Below are 20757 nucleotides of genomic sequence, written 5' to 3'. Positions count from 1 at the left end.
AACAGTACAAGAGTACAAGACTGAATTCCTTTGCACAAAATGAACCAGAAGTCCCTGCTCCAGGTGACTGCTTCCTTCCACAATATTGTAGTGTTAGAGGGGTGGGGTCATTCTCTACTGTGGGCTCATGACATTGTGAGCCCACATATTGGCCCCGCCCACATGAAACCAAGCCAGGAAAGAGACGAAATGACCTAAATCCAGAATTTAGTCTCATGTAGATCTCAGAGTTTTCACGTTTACAGCAACCATATTCCAACATTTCTAGAGTGTTAAGACAAAAACTTTGGGTTTCACTTTAAAGGGTCTTTAAATTTCACGCTAAATCAGCTATTGTGGTATCCTCTGGAAACAAGAAATGACTTGAGTTTTGTCCAATCAGAGACAAGTACCAGGGTCCTACCTTTTTGGGGTTTGCGAAATGTATTTGTGTTTTCTGAAATGTATTTTGCACTTTTTAAATATTTATTCATGTTGGCCTTCAGGGCCACCGTAAGGAAGAGAGAGGAGGGATGTGTAGAAAAAAGAGAAGAGGCAGATACAGGAAAAAGAATGAGAGGGAGATGCAGACCCACAGAAAAGGTAAATGCAGAAAAAAAGAGAAGAGAAATGCAAAAAAGGAGAGGGAGGTGGGGACCACCCAGAATCAGGAGAAGCAGATGCAGAAAAAGAAAAGTGTAAGAGGGGGATGCAGGTAGAGTAAGGAGCAAAATGCAGAAAAAAAGAAAAGGGAGATGCAGAGAGAAGCAAGAGGGAAATGCAGAAAAACAGAGAAGAGGTAAATATGGAAAATGTGAGAGGCAGATGCAGATAAAGCAAAGGTAGATGCAGAGAGACAGACAGGAGAGGAGAGAAGAGACAGGAGCAGAAAGATAGGAGGTACAGAAAAGTTAAGGGTGGATGCAGACTGATGGAAGAGGAAGATGCAGAGAAAAGAGAACAGACATGTTTCTGCATTATATCATTTCATGGTGTGTTCTGCTAAACTGTATCCATTCCCAGCACTTGGTATTGTAAAATAATCCCAGAGTGTCTCTTATCATTTTGTATCTTCTTCTATCACTGATTTATCATCATATTATCTGGTAGATCGTTCTGAGAGTATGGTATATCGTGGTGTGTAACAGAGTAGAGTGAGTAGAATATTTTAATTTATGGGATGTTATGAACAGGCTTTGGTGCATGACATGTTCACCCATGCAGTTCAAGTGGACCGGTTGTTATCAGCGAGTTGTAAACGCAGCTTCTGCTCTGAGCTTTCACTGGCTCTGCAGGCGAGATGACTTCCAGATGGTCGGGGGAAAGTGTTCGCCTTGGGTTACTGCAGCCCTGTGCCTTTTTCAGCTGAGAGAGAGAGAGAGAGAGAGAGAGAGAGAGAGAGAGACAGCATGTTTGTGTTTGGGTGCAGACAAGCCACACATCACATGCAGTCCTACTGTTATTCTGCAGACACACCCACACACATGCACACACAAACAACAGCCAAACAGCTCCTTAAGCACTTAGCTGACCAGAATTTGTCCATGACACTCCACTGTTGTCAGTGCAGGAGGTTCTCAATGCATGGCTCATGGTTCCATATGGGTCCATCAGGAAGTCCCTTGGGGGTCCTGGGCCAAAAGAAGTTCATGAAGTAGTCCATTCTGTGAATCTGAGGGAAAGTTGAGTCTTTGGGTCGCTGTTCCCTCAGAATAAACAACCTGAGATTTAAAGGAGGAGTTCACAATTTTTCAAAATCTGAATGTTATGAGTGATTGACCAATAACTTGACAGTACATAGCAGCACACTTTCTTTTGTTCCCGTGGGTAAAACACCTTAGGTGTAATCTCACGCCCCTGACATGAAAAAGCTTCAGCAGTCACTGGCGCAGTAGAAAACACTTCGACTTGACCTGACCCTGCGTTTTTCCAACCTGTTTTAGGACACACAGATGCTGCCTGCTGCCCAGTCGCCGCCTCCTCCTCCTCTTCAGCAGAGCTTCAGTCCCGCCCACCGCCACCTGGCTCTGCTGCGCACCGCCGACTGGAGGCAGAGCGCTGCTACTCCTCATCCCCACGCCACCGGAGAAGCAGAAAACAAGGAGCCCGATGACCGAGGGTGTGTGGATGACATTTTCTCCAATTTAAAAAAAAGCGATTTCTTTAGCCCAGAGCGACGCAAGGATTTAAGGATTACTGGGGGGACAGTGCGTAAAGACGAGCAGGGAATCAGACGAGTCGTCTGCGCCCCTTCTGCATCCTCCCTCTCCATCATCTCTTCTTCTCTCCCTGCTCTGCGCCTTCTCGAGACTCCCGGCTCTCCCATCCTGACTCTCCCTACTGACTGATCAGACCGCGAGCTGCTCCCTCTTCTTCTTCTTTTGTCGGAGTTTGAACCACGTTTTCAAGCCTCTGGAAGTAGTCCCTGGACTCTGCAGCTTTCGTCTTCCCGATACCAGCGGATCGTCGAGGGGACCTCGCGCGGAGTCAAAAGGACTGGAAATTATTTAGCCCCTCTCACATCAACGTGCCGCATGGTGGGAATTTCTGCCTCTTTTCAGTGTAAGTGTCTTCTCTCTCTTGCTGTATTTTACCCATTACGCATTGGCAGTGTTCTGTGCACCGAGATGAAAAACGAAATAGCTGCTGAACCACAGGAGGATTTATGAGTTGTGCTTTGTTTCATACATCTGTGTACACACTGAGCCGGAGATAGGTTGCTCCACATGTATGTGGTGATAAAAACACATCACATGGATGGCTGAGTCGTTAAAATCTGTTTATTTTCATGTATTTATTTTCGAAGATGCGATGACAAATCTGACAATGCGTGTCAGCGTTGTGCGTAATAGTGCGCGTTATGGTTACACGTTTTATTCCAGGGGAAGAAATAAAAAAGAACTCTAATTTTATCATTTCTGCCCTAAAATGTAGGTAGAGGTCAACTGCAAAACAAGAAAATGACGCAAAGGGAAACATTTTAAAAACGCAAAATCAGAACAGCTGCTAATTGATTTATCTGCGGTTTTCATGAATTTCCCACTCTGTTTGTTGAAATCCAACTTGCAGATGTGCAAATAAATACCATAAAGAAAAAAATGCACGAGCTTTAGACGACATGTAAAAATGATCTGTGAAGTTTTTGGATAGTTTAAACGCCCTTCTCATCAGCTGATAATCCCCAGAATACGTTTAAAGCCAGGCTTGTATATGCGCCACTGAGGGCTGAGAGCACGCGAGTTTGAAAACAAAATAAAATGAAATGAACACATTAGACGTCCCTGAATCAACACAGTAACGCTAAATGTTGACTTATTTATTCAGTAACCTAAGTAGGAACATTTTTAGATTTTCCCCCTTGGCTGTGGTAGAAGAGATTGTGTCTGTTGATGTTTTTGCACTTTTTCTTTGGAGCCCTTGCCATCCTTCTGCTTCTCCTCCTTTTTTTTTTTTTTTTGGAATGTCTGAGCCACACTTTTGCATTTCAGAGTTTTAAAAAACCATCCTCCAGAGCTCAGTCACAACTGTCAAACGCATCTCCTCAAATCCGTGTGAAGTTTCCATCTCTGCCACTTTGTCATCATCACATAACTGCAAGGAAAAAAATAGAGAGCAAAATCTTTTTTAAATGGAGTGGCGTAAGGTTAAAATTAAAGGGTTTAGGCCATATTTGCTACAGTGGGAATGTTTTTTTTTTAAACAGAGCAGACAGACATGCTGGTTAGGTTGCAACCTGGCTGTCCATGCTTGACTGTTTCTCACGGCTCGGATTAGAGAGGGAGGAAAAAGATCTCCTGGAAACCTGCAGGGCTTTTGGGTTATTTTTACGCATGCCGAATGCTCCTATGCAAAGCTCTGTGGGCTTCCAAGAGAGTGATTGTTAACTGGTGTTGAAAGCTTGACTCTCAGATTTAGTCAAAGTAAAACCAGTTGGACTCATACTGGGCATTGCATTGATTTAAGGTAAGAAAAATATTTTAATTATGGGAAATTCTGAGTTTGACTTCAGAAGTCCAGTGCCATGCATGCCAGCTTGATCCAAGCGATGATATTATTTTATCCATGCTATTTGATGGTCTTGGTTTAGGTTTGGTTTCCCTCATTTATTGTGTTTTTGTAGTTTTATTCTCATTCTTTAACCACTAGCACTCCCATTAAAGTGGCGACTTGACTGAAAAGACCATTACCTGGAGTGTGTGTGTTTGCAGAGATAAAGAGAGAGAGAGACAGGGAAAGAAGGAGTAAATGAAAGGTAAACAAGGCTGCTGAGGAGGGGTGTGTGTGTGTGTGTGGATGATAAATGCCGTCTGCAGGTTATCATTGTCTTTGTGTGCGTGTCCACTGTATAAACAGAACTGCATGAACGTTAGCTGCTAACTCTGCGGTCCAGGCGCTGCAGCAACCAGCTAGCACTTCCAGGGGCCATCTGCCCAGCCACCAGCCTGCCTCACACCTGTTCTCCCTCCCTCCCTCCCTCACTCCCTCCTCCCTGCTCCCAGGCTGTAGGGTCAAATGCATCAGACCGCTGCTCACAGACATGGATGTGGCCTTGCAAAAATGATGGCAACCATTTAATTCTTGCCTTCACACACACACAAACAGGTGCAGAAACACACACAAGCAGTGGAATGAAATGTTCCTGGTTTTAAAAAAAAGCAATTCTGGGAAATATAGCGTGTTGTCGTCGGCATAGTGACAAAGTGTGGCGTGCAGATGACACACAAACACTTTACTGATTATTTTTTCTTCCTGTAGCACAGTGCTTTTTGATGCTTACCACAGATAATAGCTTTCAAGTGGTTTATACTGCATCCAAATACCGCTTTCAGATCATAGCCTCAAACAATAAATGACTTTTATTTGAGAGGGAAAAATCCACTGATAGTTCCCCCCTTCAGTCATGTTTAGGCTCCAGCGCTGTGATGTAATTACAAAGCTCTTCTTTTAAGTGTGACACACAGACGTTTGGATGCTATCCAGGTTTGCTGTACAGAGGAGAAGTGATGATGACTCAACAGAGTTAATACGCCGGCTACATGATGGAGCCCCCCAACTCTGAAGCAACAATTCAAACAGGAGAAAGGGGAAGGCTTAGTACGGGAGGATGCAGTGGTAAAATGTATAAAGTCCTGACATCCTATGTTGTGTTTCAGTTGATTTAGAACAAAATGCTTGGATTCTGAGATCATTTGTGCCTTCATGCATACTGCACAAAATGCTATCAGGAGTTTCTCTTTACAGCAACACCACAAAACCTCCAATCCCTGCAGGTGTATTTGTCCATTTCTAGTCCAAAAATTGTATGGTTCTTACTCACTATTAACAACCTTATTTAAGACTTTGAAGACCTTTCTTAAGACCTGAGCATTTGGAAATGAATACATTTTTTTGTGCAGCAAAGGGTCAAAAATGAAAGGCATGGGAGATTCCTTAGTACCCTGGACAGAGCGGAATTATCTGTTTCTAATGCACTGTTAAAAAATGTCAATTAACAAGGACAAAGAGGGTTTTTTGTATAAACACCCAAATTTGATTATTTCTGGCACATTTGTTGCCTCGTTTCTATTAATATACAATATAGTGACATTTATCACCAGTTATGCATCAAGCATATTCTCAAAGGTTGGGAGCTGTTGCTTTAAATCACCTTGGTAGCTCCTTCACTCTAGCAGCTTTAAGCATTAATAATTAGAGTAGTGTAGCTGCTGGTCATGTTTACTTTAACAGGCCATATAGAGACATTCATTTTATTTTCGTTCTGTTTTAAAACACTAATAAAACCCTCAGAGGGGCTCCAAACTCAGTCAATGAAATTTTATAAATGGTTCACAAAAGTAGGTCTGTTAGATTGAAAACAATCATGAACAAAATCCTGACTTAAACGGGTACAGGTGGCGTCTGAAGACATGCACTGACAGGATGAATGTCTGCAGATGAATTGGACACTAAAACCTGTGATCCGTGCACTCCCTCAGGATGTATAGATCTGTTCTGATTATTCAGAGCCGTCTCTGACCAAGTCCCAGAGTGAATTAGAAATGGAATCAGGGTGTGTGAGTGTGTTGATCGATGGGCCCATTGATGGTTATCAGTGAGAGGGTATGTCTCTTCACTGCTTATTGAATTTCATCACCCATGAAAGAGCAGCAGAGGTATAAAGGACTTGCATGTATATGCGTGTGTGTGCGCTCTCTGTTAGAGGTCTTTGTTTGTGGTAGCTGTGAGCTGGTCTTTATAGGAGCTTATTTAATGTCAAAGTCAACGGAGAGCACTACAAACTGATTTTACTGGCCCTGTTGGTGTTTTTACTCCAGATAACATGAGACTTATAGGGCTGAGTGAAGAAGAGGCCAACAGGGTGCCGTCAGACTCTTTATCAAGTTTCACGGTCGTGTTTAGTCCTTGGTAGGTTTTTATAAAGATGAGACGTTTAGGAAACAAATGGGAAATCATCTTTAGAACAAATCTGTTCTTTATTGAAACTAAATCCAACACCGTCTTCCTCCTCCGCTTCCTTTTTCGCCGCTGCTGCAGAAGCAATAACAGAGAGACAGCTGTATTAGCAGTGTGGTTAAAGACGGACAGCTGGGAAATGTAGTTTTTAGATGGATAACTGTCTCTACATCATATTTGAGGGACTAAACACACCAACAGACACGCTGCTCACTCAGTTCCTCGTATCTAGACTGGGATAGAGCTGCTAATTAACTTCACTTTCTCCGACTGTATCGCACACGAGCAGGCTGCCACACAAACACACGATCTCTCTCTTAGGCTGCTTCTCATGATGTCTTTCCCCTCGCTCTCTCTCTCCTACTGTTTATTTTCCTGCCTCCATCTGGAGTCGGCTGATATTGTAATCGCCCTAATGCACATTGCCTTCCTCTCACACACTCACACAGACACACAATGTGCCATCCTGACAAGCCCCCTTTTCTTATTCCAAAAGATAAGCGGCTGGATGTGATTCTCTGACTGTGAGTGTGCGTGTGCATGCCTGTGCAGGTGTCTATATACGGCTTCTAATGAACACAAAAGGACACACACACAGGAGTGTGTTTCTTCTTGCACTCTGCCAAAGGTAACAGTATTGAATAGGCACTTCTTGGTGATGTGGTGAGGCGATAATGTGGCAGAGTGAAGATGTTAGCCGTTATCTGCAGCTCCTCGATATTCACCTGTCACTTTATTTACATTTGAAATTAGACAGAGGTCAGGAAGGAGCTCAGTGGAGGCGTAGGTAGAGAGTGTGGGGGGTTGTGTGTGTATATTTCTGTTATATATGTCCGTATGGAGGTTTAGAAGTTCAGAAACCAGGTTTGAAAAAGGGTTTCTGAAGTGCTGTTTTTAAAAGCTTTTGTTTGGCGATTCAGACTGGACTGTCATGTTATCACTTAGAGGGATATTCCAGTGTTTTTGAAGTTAGGTCGTATGAGGTATGTACCAGTAGTAGTGGCATTAGCCTCCTGTGATTTCAGTGAGCATTGCTTGGAAGCTAGGCAGTGTAACAGATAAACAGTGTGCGTTAGTTTGCCTGAAGATATTCATTCAGGAACACTCTCATCACACATTTAACATTTTTTTTGCAGAATGGGTCTACAGTTTTACTTGGCAGTGAAAGCTCTGCTCTAAAGATCCTCCCCTGGGTTAGTCAAGCAGCATGCTCTAACTTTCCAGGGAGTGCATGGCTAAAAAAAATTCCATGTGTATAGATACATTTATGACAATGCATACTGAATACATTAAAATTAGTTCAAAAGCAATTAAAATCCATAGTAGCATGAATTTGAATAGGAGGGTGCAACAAGTTTTATGCTATGAAGGAGGAGGCTGGGGTGGAGGAGGTGACGCTTTGCCAGCAGCACCAGTGTGATGCATCAGCATTAATGCAAGGAGGGGTCAGTGAGAAGTACGTTATATTTAAATATGTGTGAGAGATAGAGCTGTGATTGGCTGTGGGAGCTGGGATGCAATAATTGGGATCAGCTAATCACAGCTGGGTGTGTGACTACTGTGTTCTGCTCCGTATTTGTAAGTTTAGGTTCTCTTTAATGCTATCAATCGTTAAAATAGGGGATGTATCATTTTTAAACAGTATTAACAACATATTCATAAAAATGCTGACATCCCTAGATTCAGTAGAAGTCTGGGATGTTGCACACACACACACACACACGTCTCACACAGATGTTTCGGACACACACACAGCTGTGATTGATGGCGAGTACGAGCTGTGAAACTGTGCGATTAGGAGCCTTTTTCTCCCCCCTGGCTCACAAGAGTATGATTGTCGGAGAATGGAGCGGCTTGCTTTGCTGCCAGTCCATAAAAAGCAACCATAAAAGTCGTTTTTGGTCCTTGTGTGTGTGAGAGCGAGGCAGAGGGGTGGGCACAGACAGACAGCTCTTAAAGCAAACAAACAGGCGGGCAGAAAATCAGACAAATTGACAAAGAAAGAGACAAAGAAAGAGGGGTGGAGAGAAAGCTCACCCCGGCCCCCGTCACGCTTTGGCGCTTTTAATCACCTTGACTGAGGTTGCTTCCTCCATAAAAATTCGACATTGTTAACACTGACCTGCATGAGCATGTGAAAATAATTCTCTTTCAACCCTTTTTTTTTTTTTTTTTTTTTTTTTAAACAGACATAATTTACGATCACCATCCTTGCTTATCAGCCTGGATAACCAACGTCCGTATTTGATTTACAGCTCCGTTCTCTCTCATTAATTTTGATGTATGGATTTTGGATGGTACACTTTATGAAAAGGGCAGCGGCGGGAGTGGAGCCCCAGCTCGCCTGGTAAAAAGAAGTGTAATTAAGATCAGCAGACGGGGAGAGAGCAGAAGAAGAGAGAGGAGCCGATCAATAGATGCAGACAGTGGGCCCTCTGTTTTTTTCCCCTCCGAGTATTGACGTGTTCAGTCAATTACAGGCAGAGAAGAAGAAGAAGAGGAGGAGGAGGAGAGATGGGGATGCAGGATGTGTGGTCAGATATGCTCGTGTGAAATTTTCATGCTTTTGTTCTTATGTTGTCAAAGACTATTCATATGTGAGGAAGAGCATGTGGCAAGTGTGCAAAGCTGCGAACTAGGATGTCAAATAAGAAGTTCAATGTGATACTAGTAAAAATTAGGGATGCATGCATTTAGATAGCTATGCTGTTAAAGTTGGCTCCCTGCATAGTCTGCACAAAAACAACTCATCAGTTGAACTACTGTTAGTTTCTAGGGCTGTCAGAGTAATGCATTACTCGCCCTTAAATAAGGTACATAATAAATGAATTTATTTTCTTAATAGCGATGAATCACAGGCTTTAGTGAAATCACTGCAGCCACAGTTGTGAAAAAGGCTCCTGTGTATAATATTGTCCCAGTGGGCCCATCCCTTTAAGCCTGGTCTCTGAGGCCTGCCCTTCAGGACTGACGACTGCTACAGAGAGAGACAGAGAAATGTGTTTTCAACAAGCTGCTGTGAGGAGAAAAGAGTGACCTTTGTTCAGTTTAGTTGCTGCTAAATCTGTAATTTGGAGCATTTTGATTGGAATAGGACTTTTGGTCCATTAAACTAGTAAGGTCACGTGTGTTTTCTTAGACGTTTATTATTAGCATGAAGCTAATTGAGACTGTTGGCTGATTAGCATCCAGCAGTGTGAGTAGTGTATATTCTTGTACACAGGTGATGGCCAACTAGTAAATAATTGTTTTGCAAGCAGGTTAGTGAGGCTAATGTCTAGCAGGACAAGATCTTGTGTCACCAAGGTAGCCCATGAGGGGGGACAGCTACTGTCATTCTACCGTAACGTTCTTTAACCCAATGTGAAACCAGTGAACTTTACTGACAGCATTTCATAGAATCAGCGTGGTTATAGGCACAGTTTTGGTCTAGAACAGTGGTTTTCAACCTTTTTTGCCCAAGGCACACTTAAGGTTAAGCCAAAATCTCAAGGCACATCATATTCATGTCAATACAAAATAGACTCTTTAAATAATGTTACAGTCAAGGCTGCTCATAAGGGGGTAAAGGGAAGAGCTTTCGGACTCCCTGCCAACCGGGGGATCATGGAGGTCAGCAAAACCATGGTCCATTGTTAGGTTAAGCTGTGTGTCAAATGATTACAGTCTTTAATTAGATTAATCACAGGGTTGCTGTGGATTAATTGAATCATGATTAAATTTCATTCATTTTTAATCTATATTAATCGTGTTTCATTTTGCATAAGCAAACAGACTCAAACTCCGACGAACGTATGCTTCGTGTTAATGTGGTATTTTAAGCTGGAAGTGCTTTGGTGAAAAGAAAACTCCTTCCTGCAGAATGTGCATAATACTTTATGTCGGTTGACTGTTCCGTCTTGTTTTTTTTTGTACTCAAATTTCCCATCGAGAGGGCCAATGTGCTGTTTAGTGTCTTCCATGTCGAGTTGGTTGGACACTACCTGATCAACGGCCCATTTGCATATGTGTGGCGGCATGCTCGATGGTAACCCTACTTTGACAAACTGCCCGAAATGCATTGCCAGAGACGTTTCAGGGATTTTGAGTCATTCTGCACTGTAGATGTAGTGTTAAAATTTTTAATCAGATTAATCATGATGATGGATTAATTCGCATTAACGTGTCAATTTTGACAGCCCATATATATATATATATATATATATATATATATATTTATTTATTTTAAAAAAAATTTGTCGCCTTTATTTGACAAAGGAGGACAGTGGATAGAGTCTGAAACGAGACGAGATTGGGGAGAGACATGCAGCAAAGGGCCACAGGCCAGATTCGGCCACCCGCACACATGGGTCGTGCCTGAGACTGCTAGTCTATCTGCGTGCCCGATAACTAATGTATTCAACCCGAATCAAAACAGTTATCAAAGCAGCAAAAAGTAAGTTTTACTTAGTTGTGCTTTGATATGATGTAGCAAAATAAACCCTTTAAAAATTGGCCAAACAATGGCAAAAATTGGGGAAAAAGTGGCAAAATTACTTTAATGTAATTTAAAAACTGTCAAAATTGGGCAAAAAGTAGCAAATGGGGTTACAAGTGTCACATTAGGGTAAGAAAAACACAAGACAAATGGGTTAAAAGTGGTGAAGAGAAAATGTGCCACAATTGGCAAAATATTGGAAAAAAGGGACAAAGATGGTAACCTTGCAAAGCAGATAGATTCACCTGTATCCGGTTTCTCACTGGCAAATCCATCTTGCAAAGCTGCTGTCTGAATAGTTTGGGACCAGTTAGAAAGTCACAGGACCAATCAGTGTCGAAGGGGAAGTACTTTCGGGCACGGCGGAGTCGTGATGTTTGTAAGCAGCAATAAGAGGCCGGTGCAATTATGGTGGAAGACATTAGCGTGGATGCTGCTAAAGCGTCAGTTATATCAGAACTTGATGACCTTTCTTTGTTAAAAGAAGAACAAAGAACAGCACTGAGCTGTTTTCTTTTCAAAAACGACAAAAGTTTACAGTCGCCATGGTTTGCGTTATGCTGCTCTCTATGGAGTTTTTTTTCAAAGGCTCTGCCCTTTCCCAAACACTGTCTATGGGAGGTTTTTCAGATGGATGTGTGAAACACATCCATCTGGTGTGTAAGGTTACAAAAATGGGTTAATAATGACCAAAAGAAGTAGCAAAATTTGGTAGTAAGAGTGTTTAAAGTAGCACAAATGAATAATTTCAACACCTGAACCCAAAAATTGCTTGCCAACACCTTTCAGCTTCAAAATGAGGGAGCTGTTAGCCAGGTTCACCAACCGCTGCTGTGATCCATCTTTGATAAACTCTGGACAATTTTCTCTGTTTTCTGGGAGTTTTCTTGTCTTTAGATATCGAGTATTTTCTCATTTTTTATCATAAAAGTGTAAGAGACCTCCTTCTTACTGTCTTAATAGCATAGTCCATGTTTGTACAGTTTAAGATTCTGTCCTCTCCTCAGCACCTGTCTGATAGGATGGATGCAGATTTTCACTTCTATTGTTTCTCTGAAATAATAGACATTGTGTTTTTTAAAAATGAGTGGTATCAAAAAGTATCAAAGTAAACAATTTTTGGACAACCTCAGAGCAAATCTGTGAATTTTCAGAATAAAACGACTGCAGAGCGGCCATGTGCACTGTTGTTTTAGCTCTAAGCCTTTTATCTTCTATCAGCAGACACAAGCCCATCATTGTTTCCTCTCTTTAAAATCACACCACTGCGGCCAAATAATGAGCCCCTTCTCTTTTGTGCCTTTGAATTTGACTTGCATGATGGGTAATGTAGGACGAGAGGGCTTCCAGCTGTTGTCAGTTAGTGTCACAGACAAACGGCGAGACGGGACAATGGGACGACGGTCGCACGCTCGCGCCGTCCGATTGTCTTGTTGTCAAACCGACAGCAGGTGCCTCTGACGATAAACACAGAGTGTCAATTATTCGGAGGAAGAGCCATTTTTGGAAAATTGGTGCAAAGAGAAAGAGGCAGAGAAGCAGGGGAGACACAAGGAGGGGGTTAGGTAAAGAAATGGAAGGAGCTGCTCTATTTTCCCCAAATGGGGCCGAGTAAAAGCCTCGTTTTGTTTAACTTCTACTGCCTCCTGTCCTCACAGCCTTGTGATTGTTGTTAGCCACCCTGCTAAGTGTTTGTACGCTCACAGTCGATACGGAACAAAATTACAGCCAATTTTATCCCAACAAAAACTACATTTGAAGGTATTTCCACCTCTGAAAACGCTCAGAATAATAAGCCTTGTTTTTTTTCTTGTAGGGGATAAAGGAGTTCTGTGGAAAATGGTGGTTAAGTTAAAAAGAAAGGGTTTGTTTGACATAGCTGGGTACCGATGAATAGAGATGTGAAGAGCTGCCTCTCCTCAGACGTCTGTTCACAGATGAAAAAAGTGTAAGGATTAGAGAAAACTGTCTGTTTACCTCAGCAGCAATTATCTATATATTTATACGTCTGTGTGCCTCTGTGCTTTAATACATTCATGACCCTGGCTGCTCTTATGGATTTGCGATTGACAGCCCTTTCATCACAGCATCTGTTCCCCCGTCCTCTGTCGTACTCTCGCCATATGGACATGTCATCCTCAGCTGCGCGGTGGATGATGTGTCTCCATGGTAACCAAACTCCTCTTTTAGTAATATGATCTGAATTTTATTTTTGTGGTCCGACATTAGAAGGATGCCACGCGCTGGTGTTTGCACTGTGATGCACCTTGACATTTACGGTGTTTCATATAGGCTGACTTTTCTCTAAAGCCTTTTGTGGAAGAATCAGACTTTTTCAGCAGTTAAACGGCTCCAGATTGCGGCGAAACTCTTTAGTCCTGTAACACAGAGCGGAGGAGGGGGAAGCGCTTTCACTGGGCAATAAAACAAAATATCAAGAGAGTATAAATCCATCTTTCCTTGTAAGGTTTGAAATTTTTTTGCAGATGTTTCAAGATGTTTGGCCCGAGCCGTGGTAATTTTTTGCCCATCTGTCTTCTCTTCTCCTTCTATGTCTCTTTATCAACATCTGGTTTCAGTGCGGCGGGGAAACAAGTATCCGTTATAAGCCAAGGGTTCCCAGTTTCCCCCCTCTGCTTGTGCTATTAACTCAACCTCAACTACTGCTCTCTCTCTGTGCACACATGCCCACATATGCTAGCCATTAGACAGTCATACCATTCAGAAAATGTAATAACTCTCAGGCGGGGGGGGGGGGGGATAAAGCATTTTGGCTTCTTTTTTGTACTCAATTTGCTTTTCCATAACTGCGAAAAAAATTTGTTTTTATTCATCCTTTGTAAGACTGCCAAGTTGAGGGTTTACGGGGTCCATCCTCCTAAGAATCACCTCTGCTACCATTCACAGGTGAAGACCACAGGGATGCAGCTCAGGTTGATAAAATCTTTGATGTTTTGCGTCAATCCATTCCTAAGGAGATGAAATGTTAGCTTTACCTCCTGAGACCCTGCATCCACATATGAGGACATAACAATTTCCCTTTTCTACAACATTGTAATAAGATCAAGGATATCCACTAAAGTTTCATTTATTTGCTTGAAAAATAGGAATTTTAATGGAAATATTAGGGAGCCTTCCTGGACATTTTTTTGGAATTTGCTTTTGGATTTTTAATGGAAATTTTGAGGATATGTTTATATATTTCAAAACTGAAAGTTTTGGGCGCTACCTTGGAATTTTTTGGCTTCTTTTGTTGGAATATGGGAAATTTATTGGAATAATTGGGGATAATTACTTTGGACATTTTAAGGCATTATCAGAAAAAAATGAGAAATGTATGTGTAATTTGTATGATTTTGATTTTTTTTTTTGTTGGGGGGGACTTTACTTTGTATTTTCTAGTGATTATCATGAAAATTTGGGTAAGTAAATTTGTAATTTCTTATGAGCCTTTATTAGATAGAGGAGGACAGTGGATAGACTCAGAAACAGGGAGGAAAGCGGGGAGAGACCTGTGGGACATGGTGCCACAGGCCAGATTGAACCGCTCATGTACATGGTGCGCGCCTTAACCACTTGACTACCGGCGTGCCCCTGACTTTTCAGAAAATTTTATGGGACTTCTGAGGAAATCTTCATTTCAATGATCAGGGAGGATCATTTCCAAGAAATCTGGAACTTTTAGTAGAAACTTTGAAACTTTGAAACTTTGTTCATGCTTGGTCTTAACAATGTGGTCCACCTTCTATATATATATGTGTATATATATATATATATATATATATATGAATAACTCCAGCATAGCAAGGCTGAGATTTTAAACCTTGACTGAAATTTTCACCTGAAGTCAAAAGAGGAAATTTTCAAAAGCAGCAGCTTCACTGCTAACATTGAAAATTCCACACAGGATCTTTAAGAGAAGTCATAAAATCCCACTCTCAGTGTTGATAGATGTTAGGATGTGGTGTTAACGGTGTTTTAGTTGAAAAACTCAAACCCTCGTACTTGTAAATAACCTGCCTTGGCTCTTTGATAGCTCTCTATTTGAATACAACAAGTCTCTTCTGTTGCCACTTTGCCCAGGGCTACAAAACAAGATCAGACAAACACATGTACCCACACATGACAGACGCCCCGATCTGCCAAACACACTAATGCATTAGTCGTGCACTGCCTGAGGCTTTTGCCTGCCAGGACAATAACAAGACCAAGACAGCAGCTGATGGAGGGTGGAGGACACACACTCTGTGTGTTCATCTTGATCCCATGTTTGTTTAGCATTTCCATAAAAAAGAAGTTACACTTGTGACTAAATGTACTCATGTTTCTAAAACGAGAATATTTCTGTCTGTGTTTCACTTCTTATTCAGGCGTTGAGTTCTCTACTATCTTGTTTATTGATGTGGTTTAAGGAAGGGAATGATTAGTCTGTGTGTGAAAGAAATGATGTGTCCACAGTGTTTGCAATAGTTGAAAGTTCCTTTGCAGAGATTTTGGTCCACATCAGCTTTAAGGCCTTTGCACTTTTGCACTTATTTTTTATTTTTTTTTTTGCACATTAAAATAGAAAATTGAGCTTTTAATCATGTTTGCACACACTTTCACATCAGTCCAAGTCATTTAGATGTGTGATTAATGAAGATTGTGTAGATCATGCAGAATAACATCATCGCCTGCATAACAGTTAAAAGTAACAGGAGAGGTTCATATTTAACATCAGACGTCTCCCTTTCTCATAGATTAACAGGGGAGATGCTTTTTCGAGGCATCAGTGTAAGATTCATAACCAGATCAAAACTCCTCAGAAGCTTCAAAGTGTGTCTGCACTGTGTGTTTGAGCATGTTGGGGTCTGGTGTTATCTTCATGGGGTATTGATTGTTGGGGATTAGATTGGGATTAAGAAAGGGAATGTGGAGTAGAGCACAGAGACTGGAGAGGGAGAGGGTGTAGTAGGGTGAAATTTGTTTACTAGACTAAATTAACACCTTTCAAAATAAGAGACCTAATGTGTAAATGTTGCCAAATGAAAATTGTAGAACTGTTGTGAGTGATAATTTAGGTCTGCTATGATTTAATATCATCTTTTGTTGGACTGTGTCAGAAGCAGACAAGTAGAGTTCTGTGCTCACCCATTCCTGTGAGAACAATCCAAATTTGGGTTCTTCTGTTTTGGATCAGATGCCAGGTTATTAGGCATGACTCAGTGAGGTTCTCTGTGTTTGTGGCTCCACTGCAAGCCTGTTTTTCTGGGCCAGTTTGACCCTGAAAATGGAGAAAATAGAAAACAGAGAGAAAAGCAAGTGGGACACATTTGTGAGTGACTCAAAAACCACCAGAGACTGACGCCAGAAGCCACAGCGTTGAGCAACACAGAGGGATACGCTGCTACGGTGACTGGAAGAGAGGGAAAGAAATACCAAGAAGGAGATGTTAAACAACATTTATGAGTTTTTAAATCGCTGAGCATCAAGTTTCAGACCTCTAATGTGTTTCTGAGATTCTCCATCTCCCTTTCAGTCAGCTGCTAACGCTAAACTGCAGCTTTCCTGGAAGTGTTTCAGCGTTTGAGGAGAAATAACATGAAATCAAGTCAACCTATATTTAACTAGTCCATGTCAGGGAGTTCACAAAACAAGCCCTAACCACAGCTACATGAGAGCCACAGTCTACACTTTATATAGAGCTGCTCATACTATAATAGAAAATTACTGTGCAACTGGGGATTAGGAGGTTTGGGGAAAGTGCTGTGTTCATGGTATGTGGAAGGAAGCCTGTAAAAAGTGACACAGCCTGCAGCTAAAGTGAAGCCGTGTTATTTCATGAAGACGAATAGAGACGGTTAAAGAGTTTTTTTTAATATCAGAGAGCAAAGGCAGAAAAGCTTCTGTATGCTCACAGGGAGAGATTTGACTTTTATTGCTTTTTCCATTTAAGATGCTGGTGTGTTAATTTATCTGCCCCCTGCAGATCAAATCAGAAATTCGTTTAAGAGGGAACATTTGTTTTTTTTTTTTTTAAGTAATTTCCCTTGCTGTAGCACTGTAGGTCTGTCCCAACTGTATAATGTATAACTTGAGGGGTCTTTGCAAAGATGCCCCCCTCAGCACCCCGTTTAAGTTACATGACGCCAGTGTTTGCCTCACTGAAGTGAGTCCTAACACAGTTATTTCCAGCTTGTACCCATCGTTTGAGTGTGCTAGTTATTAGAACATCATATGTTGGAATATGCTGAAAATGAACTCTTGAAATTTGTACAAAATGCAACTTATTTACTATCTGAAGAAAGTTTTTCCTCTCCTGGAGCTCTAAACTGACTTCCATCGCATGCAGGCAGGCAGAACTGGCTGGGTCCCTGAAAAACCCAGAAAATGGGCCCTGCCCAGTAGTGATTCATTGATGATTTCAGTGCATATGTGTTTTATCAGTAGCATTGGTGCTAGCATCCTGGCTAACAGTTACTTCATTTTAAAACAGAAATGTAAATCAAGCTATTGATGGGTCCTGGTTTTATTTTGCAGCACTTTTGAACAGCTTTTCGCAACTGTCTGCTGCTTAGTTTTGCCAATTTAACTCATTTTTGCCTCTTTTTAACCCCTTCCTACTACCTTATCTGGCTATTTTCATGACTTTTTTGCCTCTTTAACCCCTTTTTGCTGCTCTTTGGTCATTTTTGCTGCTGTTAAACAATTCTTTTTAATACTTTTTAACTGCTTTCCATGCATTTTTGTGACACACTTTTCCGACCCACTTTACCACTTTTTAACCCCTTTTTTGCAACTTTATCTGACCATTTTTTATGATTTTTTGCCACTTTTCATCAATTGTTTTTTGCCAATGTTTGCCACTTCAACCCATTTTTGACACTTTTTCCTCATTTGTACCGCTGTTATACAATTTTTCCCACACTATTTAACTGCTTTTTAATGTTTTGTTTTTTTTTACCCTCTTTGCAACATATTAACCGTTATTTTTGCAACTTGATGTGGCCATTTTTGCAACTGTATTGCCACTTTTCACTATTTCTGCCACTTTTGATCCATTTTTGCAATTATTCATTGATTTTTTTTTTTACCCTAAAGTTATTTTATTTTCTTCTACTTTATTTTCTGGCATCCTGATGTTTGTGCGCATCTTGGATCAGCTATGAAGTCTGACATTACTTTCCTGATGTTTTAGTTCAGTGTTTCCATCCACACTGTTAACATTAACAATTAAAAGGTAATTTTATTTTATGAAAAAGGGTTTACATTTTGAAAGATTACATTGTACTACAGAGCAAATCTCGTTGCTCTGATAAGAATAATTATAATTCAGGTTAAAAATAAACTATGATTATTGCAGAGTACATGATTTTCCAACCTCCATGGTTGACTGTATGTTTTCAGTAGGCTACTCTGAAAATGCATGGTCCCCCTATCTTAGAGCAGGGTGTTTTGAACTGTGGAGGAGTTGACAGTGAAGGCTGAATAACGTTTGGACCATCTCCTTCTGACTACAGAGCTCCATGTTGATGTTTTCTGTCTATTTGTACAGTTAACAGCGTGGTTACATTACCATTTCTGGTTACTTCATTTAGAGCTGAGAATCAAAGTGCTGATGGGCAGAAGAGGATAAAGAATAGCATGGTGAAGTAAAGCCTACATGTAGGAAACACTGCCTGTGATTGGTCTGCTTGGTAGCACCAGGTGACTGCTAGTACCTGCACATTTACAGGCATATCATGTAGAGGGTGAGAAGTGGCTGAAGATCACAAACCAATCATCATGCCTGCTTGCAATCATCTGAAATCAGAGGTGCATTTCCTCATCTATGTCTTTTAGTCATCCTTTGCAGTATTTGGGGTAAATCAGCTGCTGTTTAGCTGCATTTAAAACACACAATTGAATTTGCCAGAGAATGTGACTCGACTGGACACTGACGATACAACCAGCACAGAAATCACACTGCAGACTAGCACTTCTGCAGAATACTGCAGGGCAACACAGACACCAAAGACATAGTGCTCACATGGTTGTAGGCCACTGTGGTGTAGATTTGATGCAGACAGAAGACGGCACCAGAAGTGGAAGAAGATTTTTAGCTTGCAACAGAATTTTAATCTGAGCCATGCTGGTTTAAAAAAAGCTGTCTCTCAGATAGAATCACTTTGATTTCAATCTGAAAGCCATCACTGCCAGTGGAGACATCTCGGCCTGTTTGAAACAAAGCCCTTTGTTACATAAAAAAGATTTTTAACCACAAATACAAACACAGAACCACAATCTGACAACCCTCGATTCCTACAAAAACCATCAACTCTGAAAAATCTAAGTGATTCTAAGGAGAGGTCGTTCTGTTTTCCTCTGCGGTTTCTCAGAGCAGCAATGGTTCCCTTTTGGAGGAAGCAAGGACATGTTTTTATTTTACCAGCCAGGCACCTTGTCAGCCAGAATTAGGGTGAGGAAGGTGAAGAGCACAAAAGTTATAGAATTGAGAGACTAGTATTCTGATGCTCTCAAGTCAACCTCTCGTGTTTATGAGGAGTCATTTCTTGTAAAAAGTAGTCCCTTCTGCACATGAATGCAGTATATGAAGACAGAAGCAGCATGTTTGTGCAGAAGATGTGCAGCCTTTGTCGGCCAATCACCTTCTTCCTTTCTTCCCTGACTAAAGAATAGCACTTTCATGTATTTGTGTGTTTTTGCATGTGCATATGTGTGCACATATGTGTGTGCATGTGTTCCCTGACAGCTGGGAGAGCATATCTGCTCCACTTGTAGTCATGGAAACAGTGGGCACCATGTGTGTATGTGTGTCTCACAGGAGACCCTGGATCTGGAGCAGGTAGCAGGCCCAGGGCCACTCACAGACCTCTTTATCTCTGTTTGTCTCAGAAATCACTTCCTTTGGCTTCGGTTCACTTTTTGATGCCTTAGGGAGGCTATGAAGACGCCAGATATGACAGTTCAATGACCCAGGGCAGGAGCTAGGACAGAGGGGTCAGGATCCGGGCAGTTAGCCTTGGAACCACCTTCCTATTCTTCCCCCCTTCTCCGACAATTTCTCCTCCCATCCCAGCGCTGCTTTTCCAGCTTTAATTACCTGAAAACAAGAGAAACATCCTGACTTTGGAGAAACATGGGTCTAATGTGTGTTTTTGCATGAGAACAGACACAAACGTGTCCCCCTCTCACACATCCTGACCCCGACCAGCCAACCATCCCCACCCTTCTCCTCTCCCTTGCTCCCTTGGTTCCCATCCTCCCCCTCCCTCCCCTCTTCCCCCCAGATCTCCTTCTGGTTCCCTTTCTGGTTCCTGAGCAGCGGGGCTATCTCTGTACGGCCGGCGGTTCCTCTCATTCTGCCGGCCCATTGTGTGGCAAGCTGGGCTGGGCCCTTGGCCCCCGGAGGCCGGGAGGGGAGCCAGGAATGGTCTGGTTCCTGTTGCCGTGCTTGTCAGAGGAACTGTGGCACCATTTCCATCCGTGCATCCTCACTGCTGTGAAACTGATTTAAGAGCTATTTTTGTGGAAACACTTACATCCACGTGAGTTGTTTCCCCTTGGTTTGCAGAGCCGCTGCTTTGATGGAGAGATTTTGGTCATTTAATGGAAGCCTTGGGTGTTAAGATAACTTAATAACACAAATTGTTCGACAGCTGTTGGAGAAAAAAATCTGTTTTTCACATGCTTCTCTAAAGTGAAAGAAAAAGAGTTAAACTAATGGGCTTCGAAGGACAAACATGAACAGAGAAATCAGGGAACAACAGACTTAAAAATCATGCTCACACAACAAGTCGAATACTTTCATGGATCTTTTCAAAAATTCAGTTTGAGGCCGTTAAAATGACCCTCTTCATTTTACACTA

General features: G+C 41.8%; 1 protein-coding gene across 4 annotated transcripts in view; it reads left to right on the top strand.

Annotated features, from left to right (window-relative positions):
* Window positions 1–2052: 2052 nt before the first annotated feature.
* runx1t1 (RUNX1 partner transcriptional co-repressor 1) overlaps window positions 2053–20757 on the top strand; it is a 99655-nt gene continuing 80950 nt past the window's right edge. For all 4 annotated transcript variants that reach the window (XM_041809447.1, XM_041809445.1, XM_041809446.1 and 1 more), the window contains exon 1: window positions 2053–2541. In XM_041809447.1, coding sequence (XP_041665381.1) covers window positions 2514–2541 — 28 coding nt within the window. In that variant the 5' untranslated portion in view covers window positions 2053–2513. The remainder of the gene's footprint in view (window positions 2542–20757) is intronic.

The sequence above is a fragment of the Cheilinus undulatus genome, linkage group 16 (genome assembly GCF_018320785.1).
Source record: "Cheilinus undulatus linkage group 16, ASM1832078v1, whole genome shotgun sequence".
Classification (NCBI taxonomy): Eukaryota; Metazoa; Chordata; class Actinopteri; order Labriformes; family Labridae; genus Cheilinus; species Cheilinus undulatus.
Note: the sequence above shows the minus strand (reverse complement) of the source record. Positions and strands in the feature narration are given on the sequence as shown.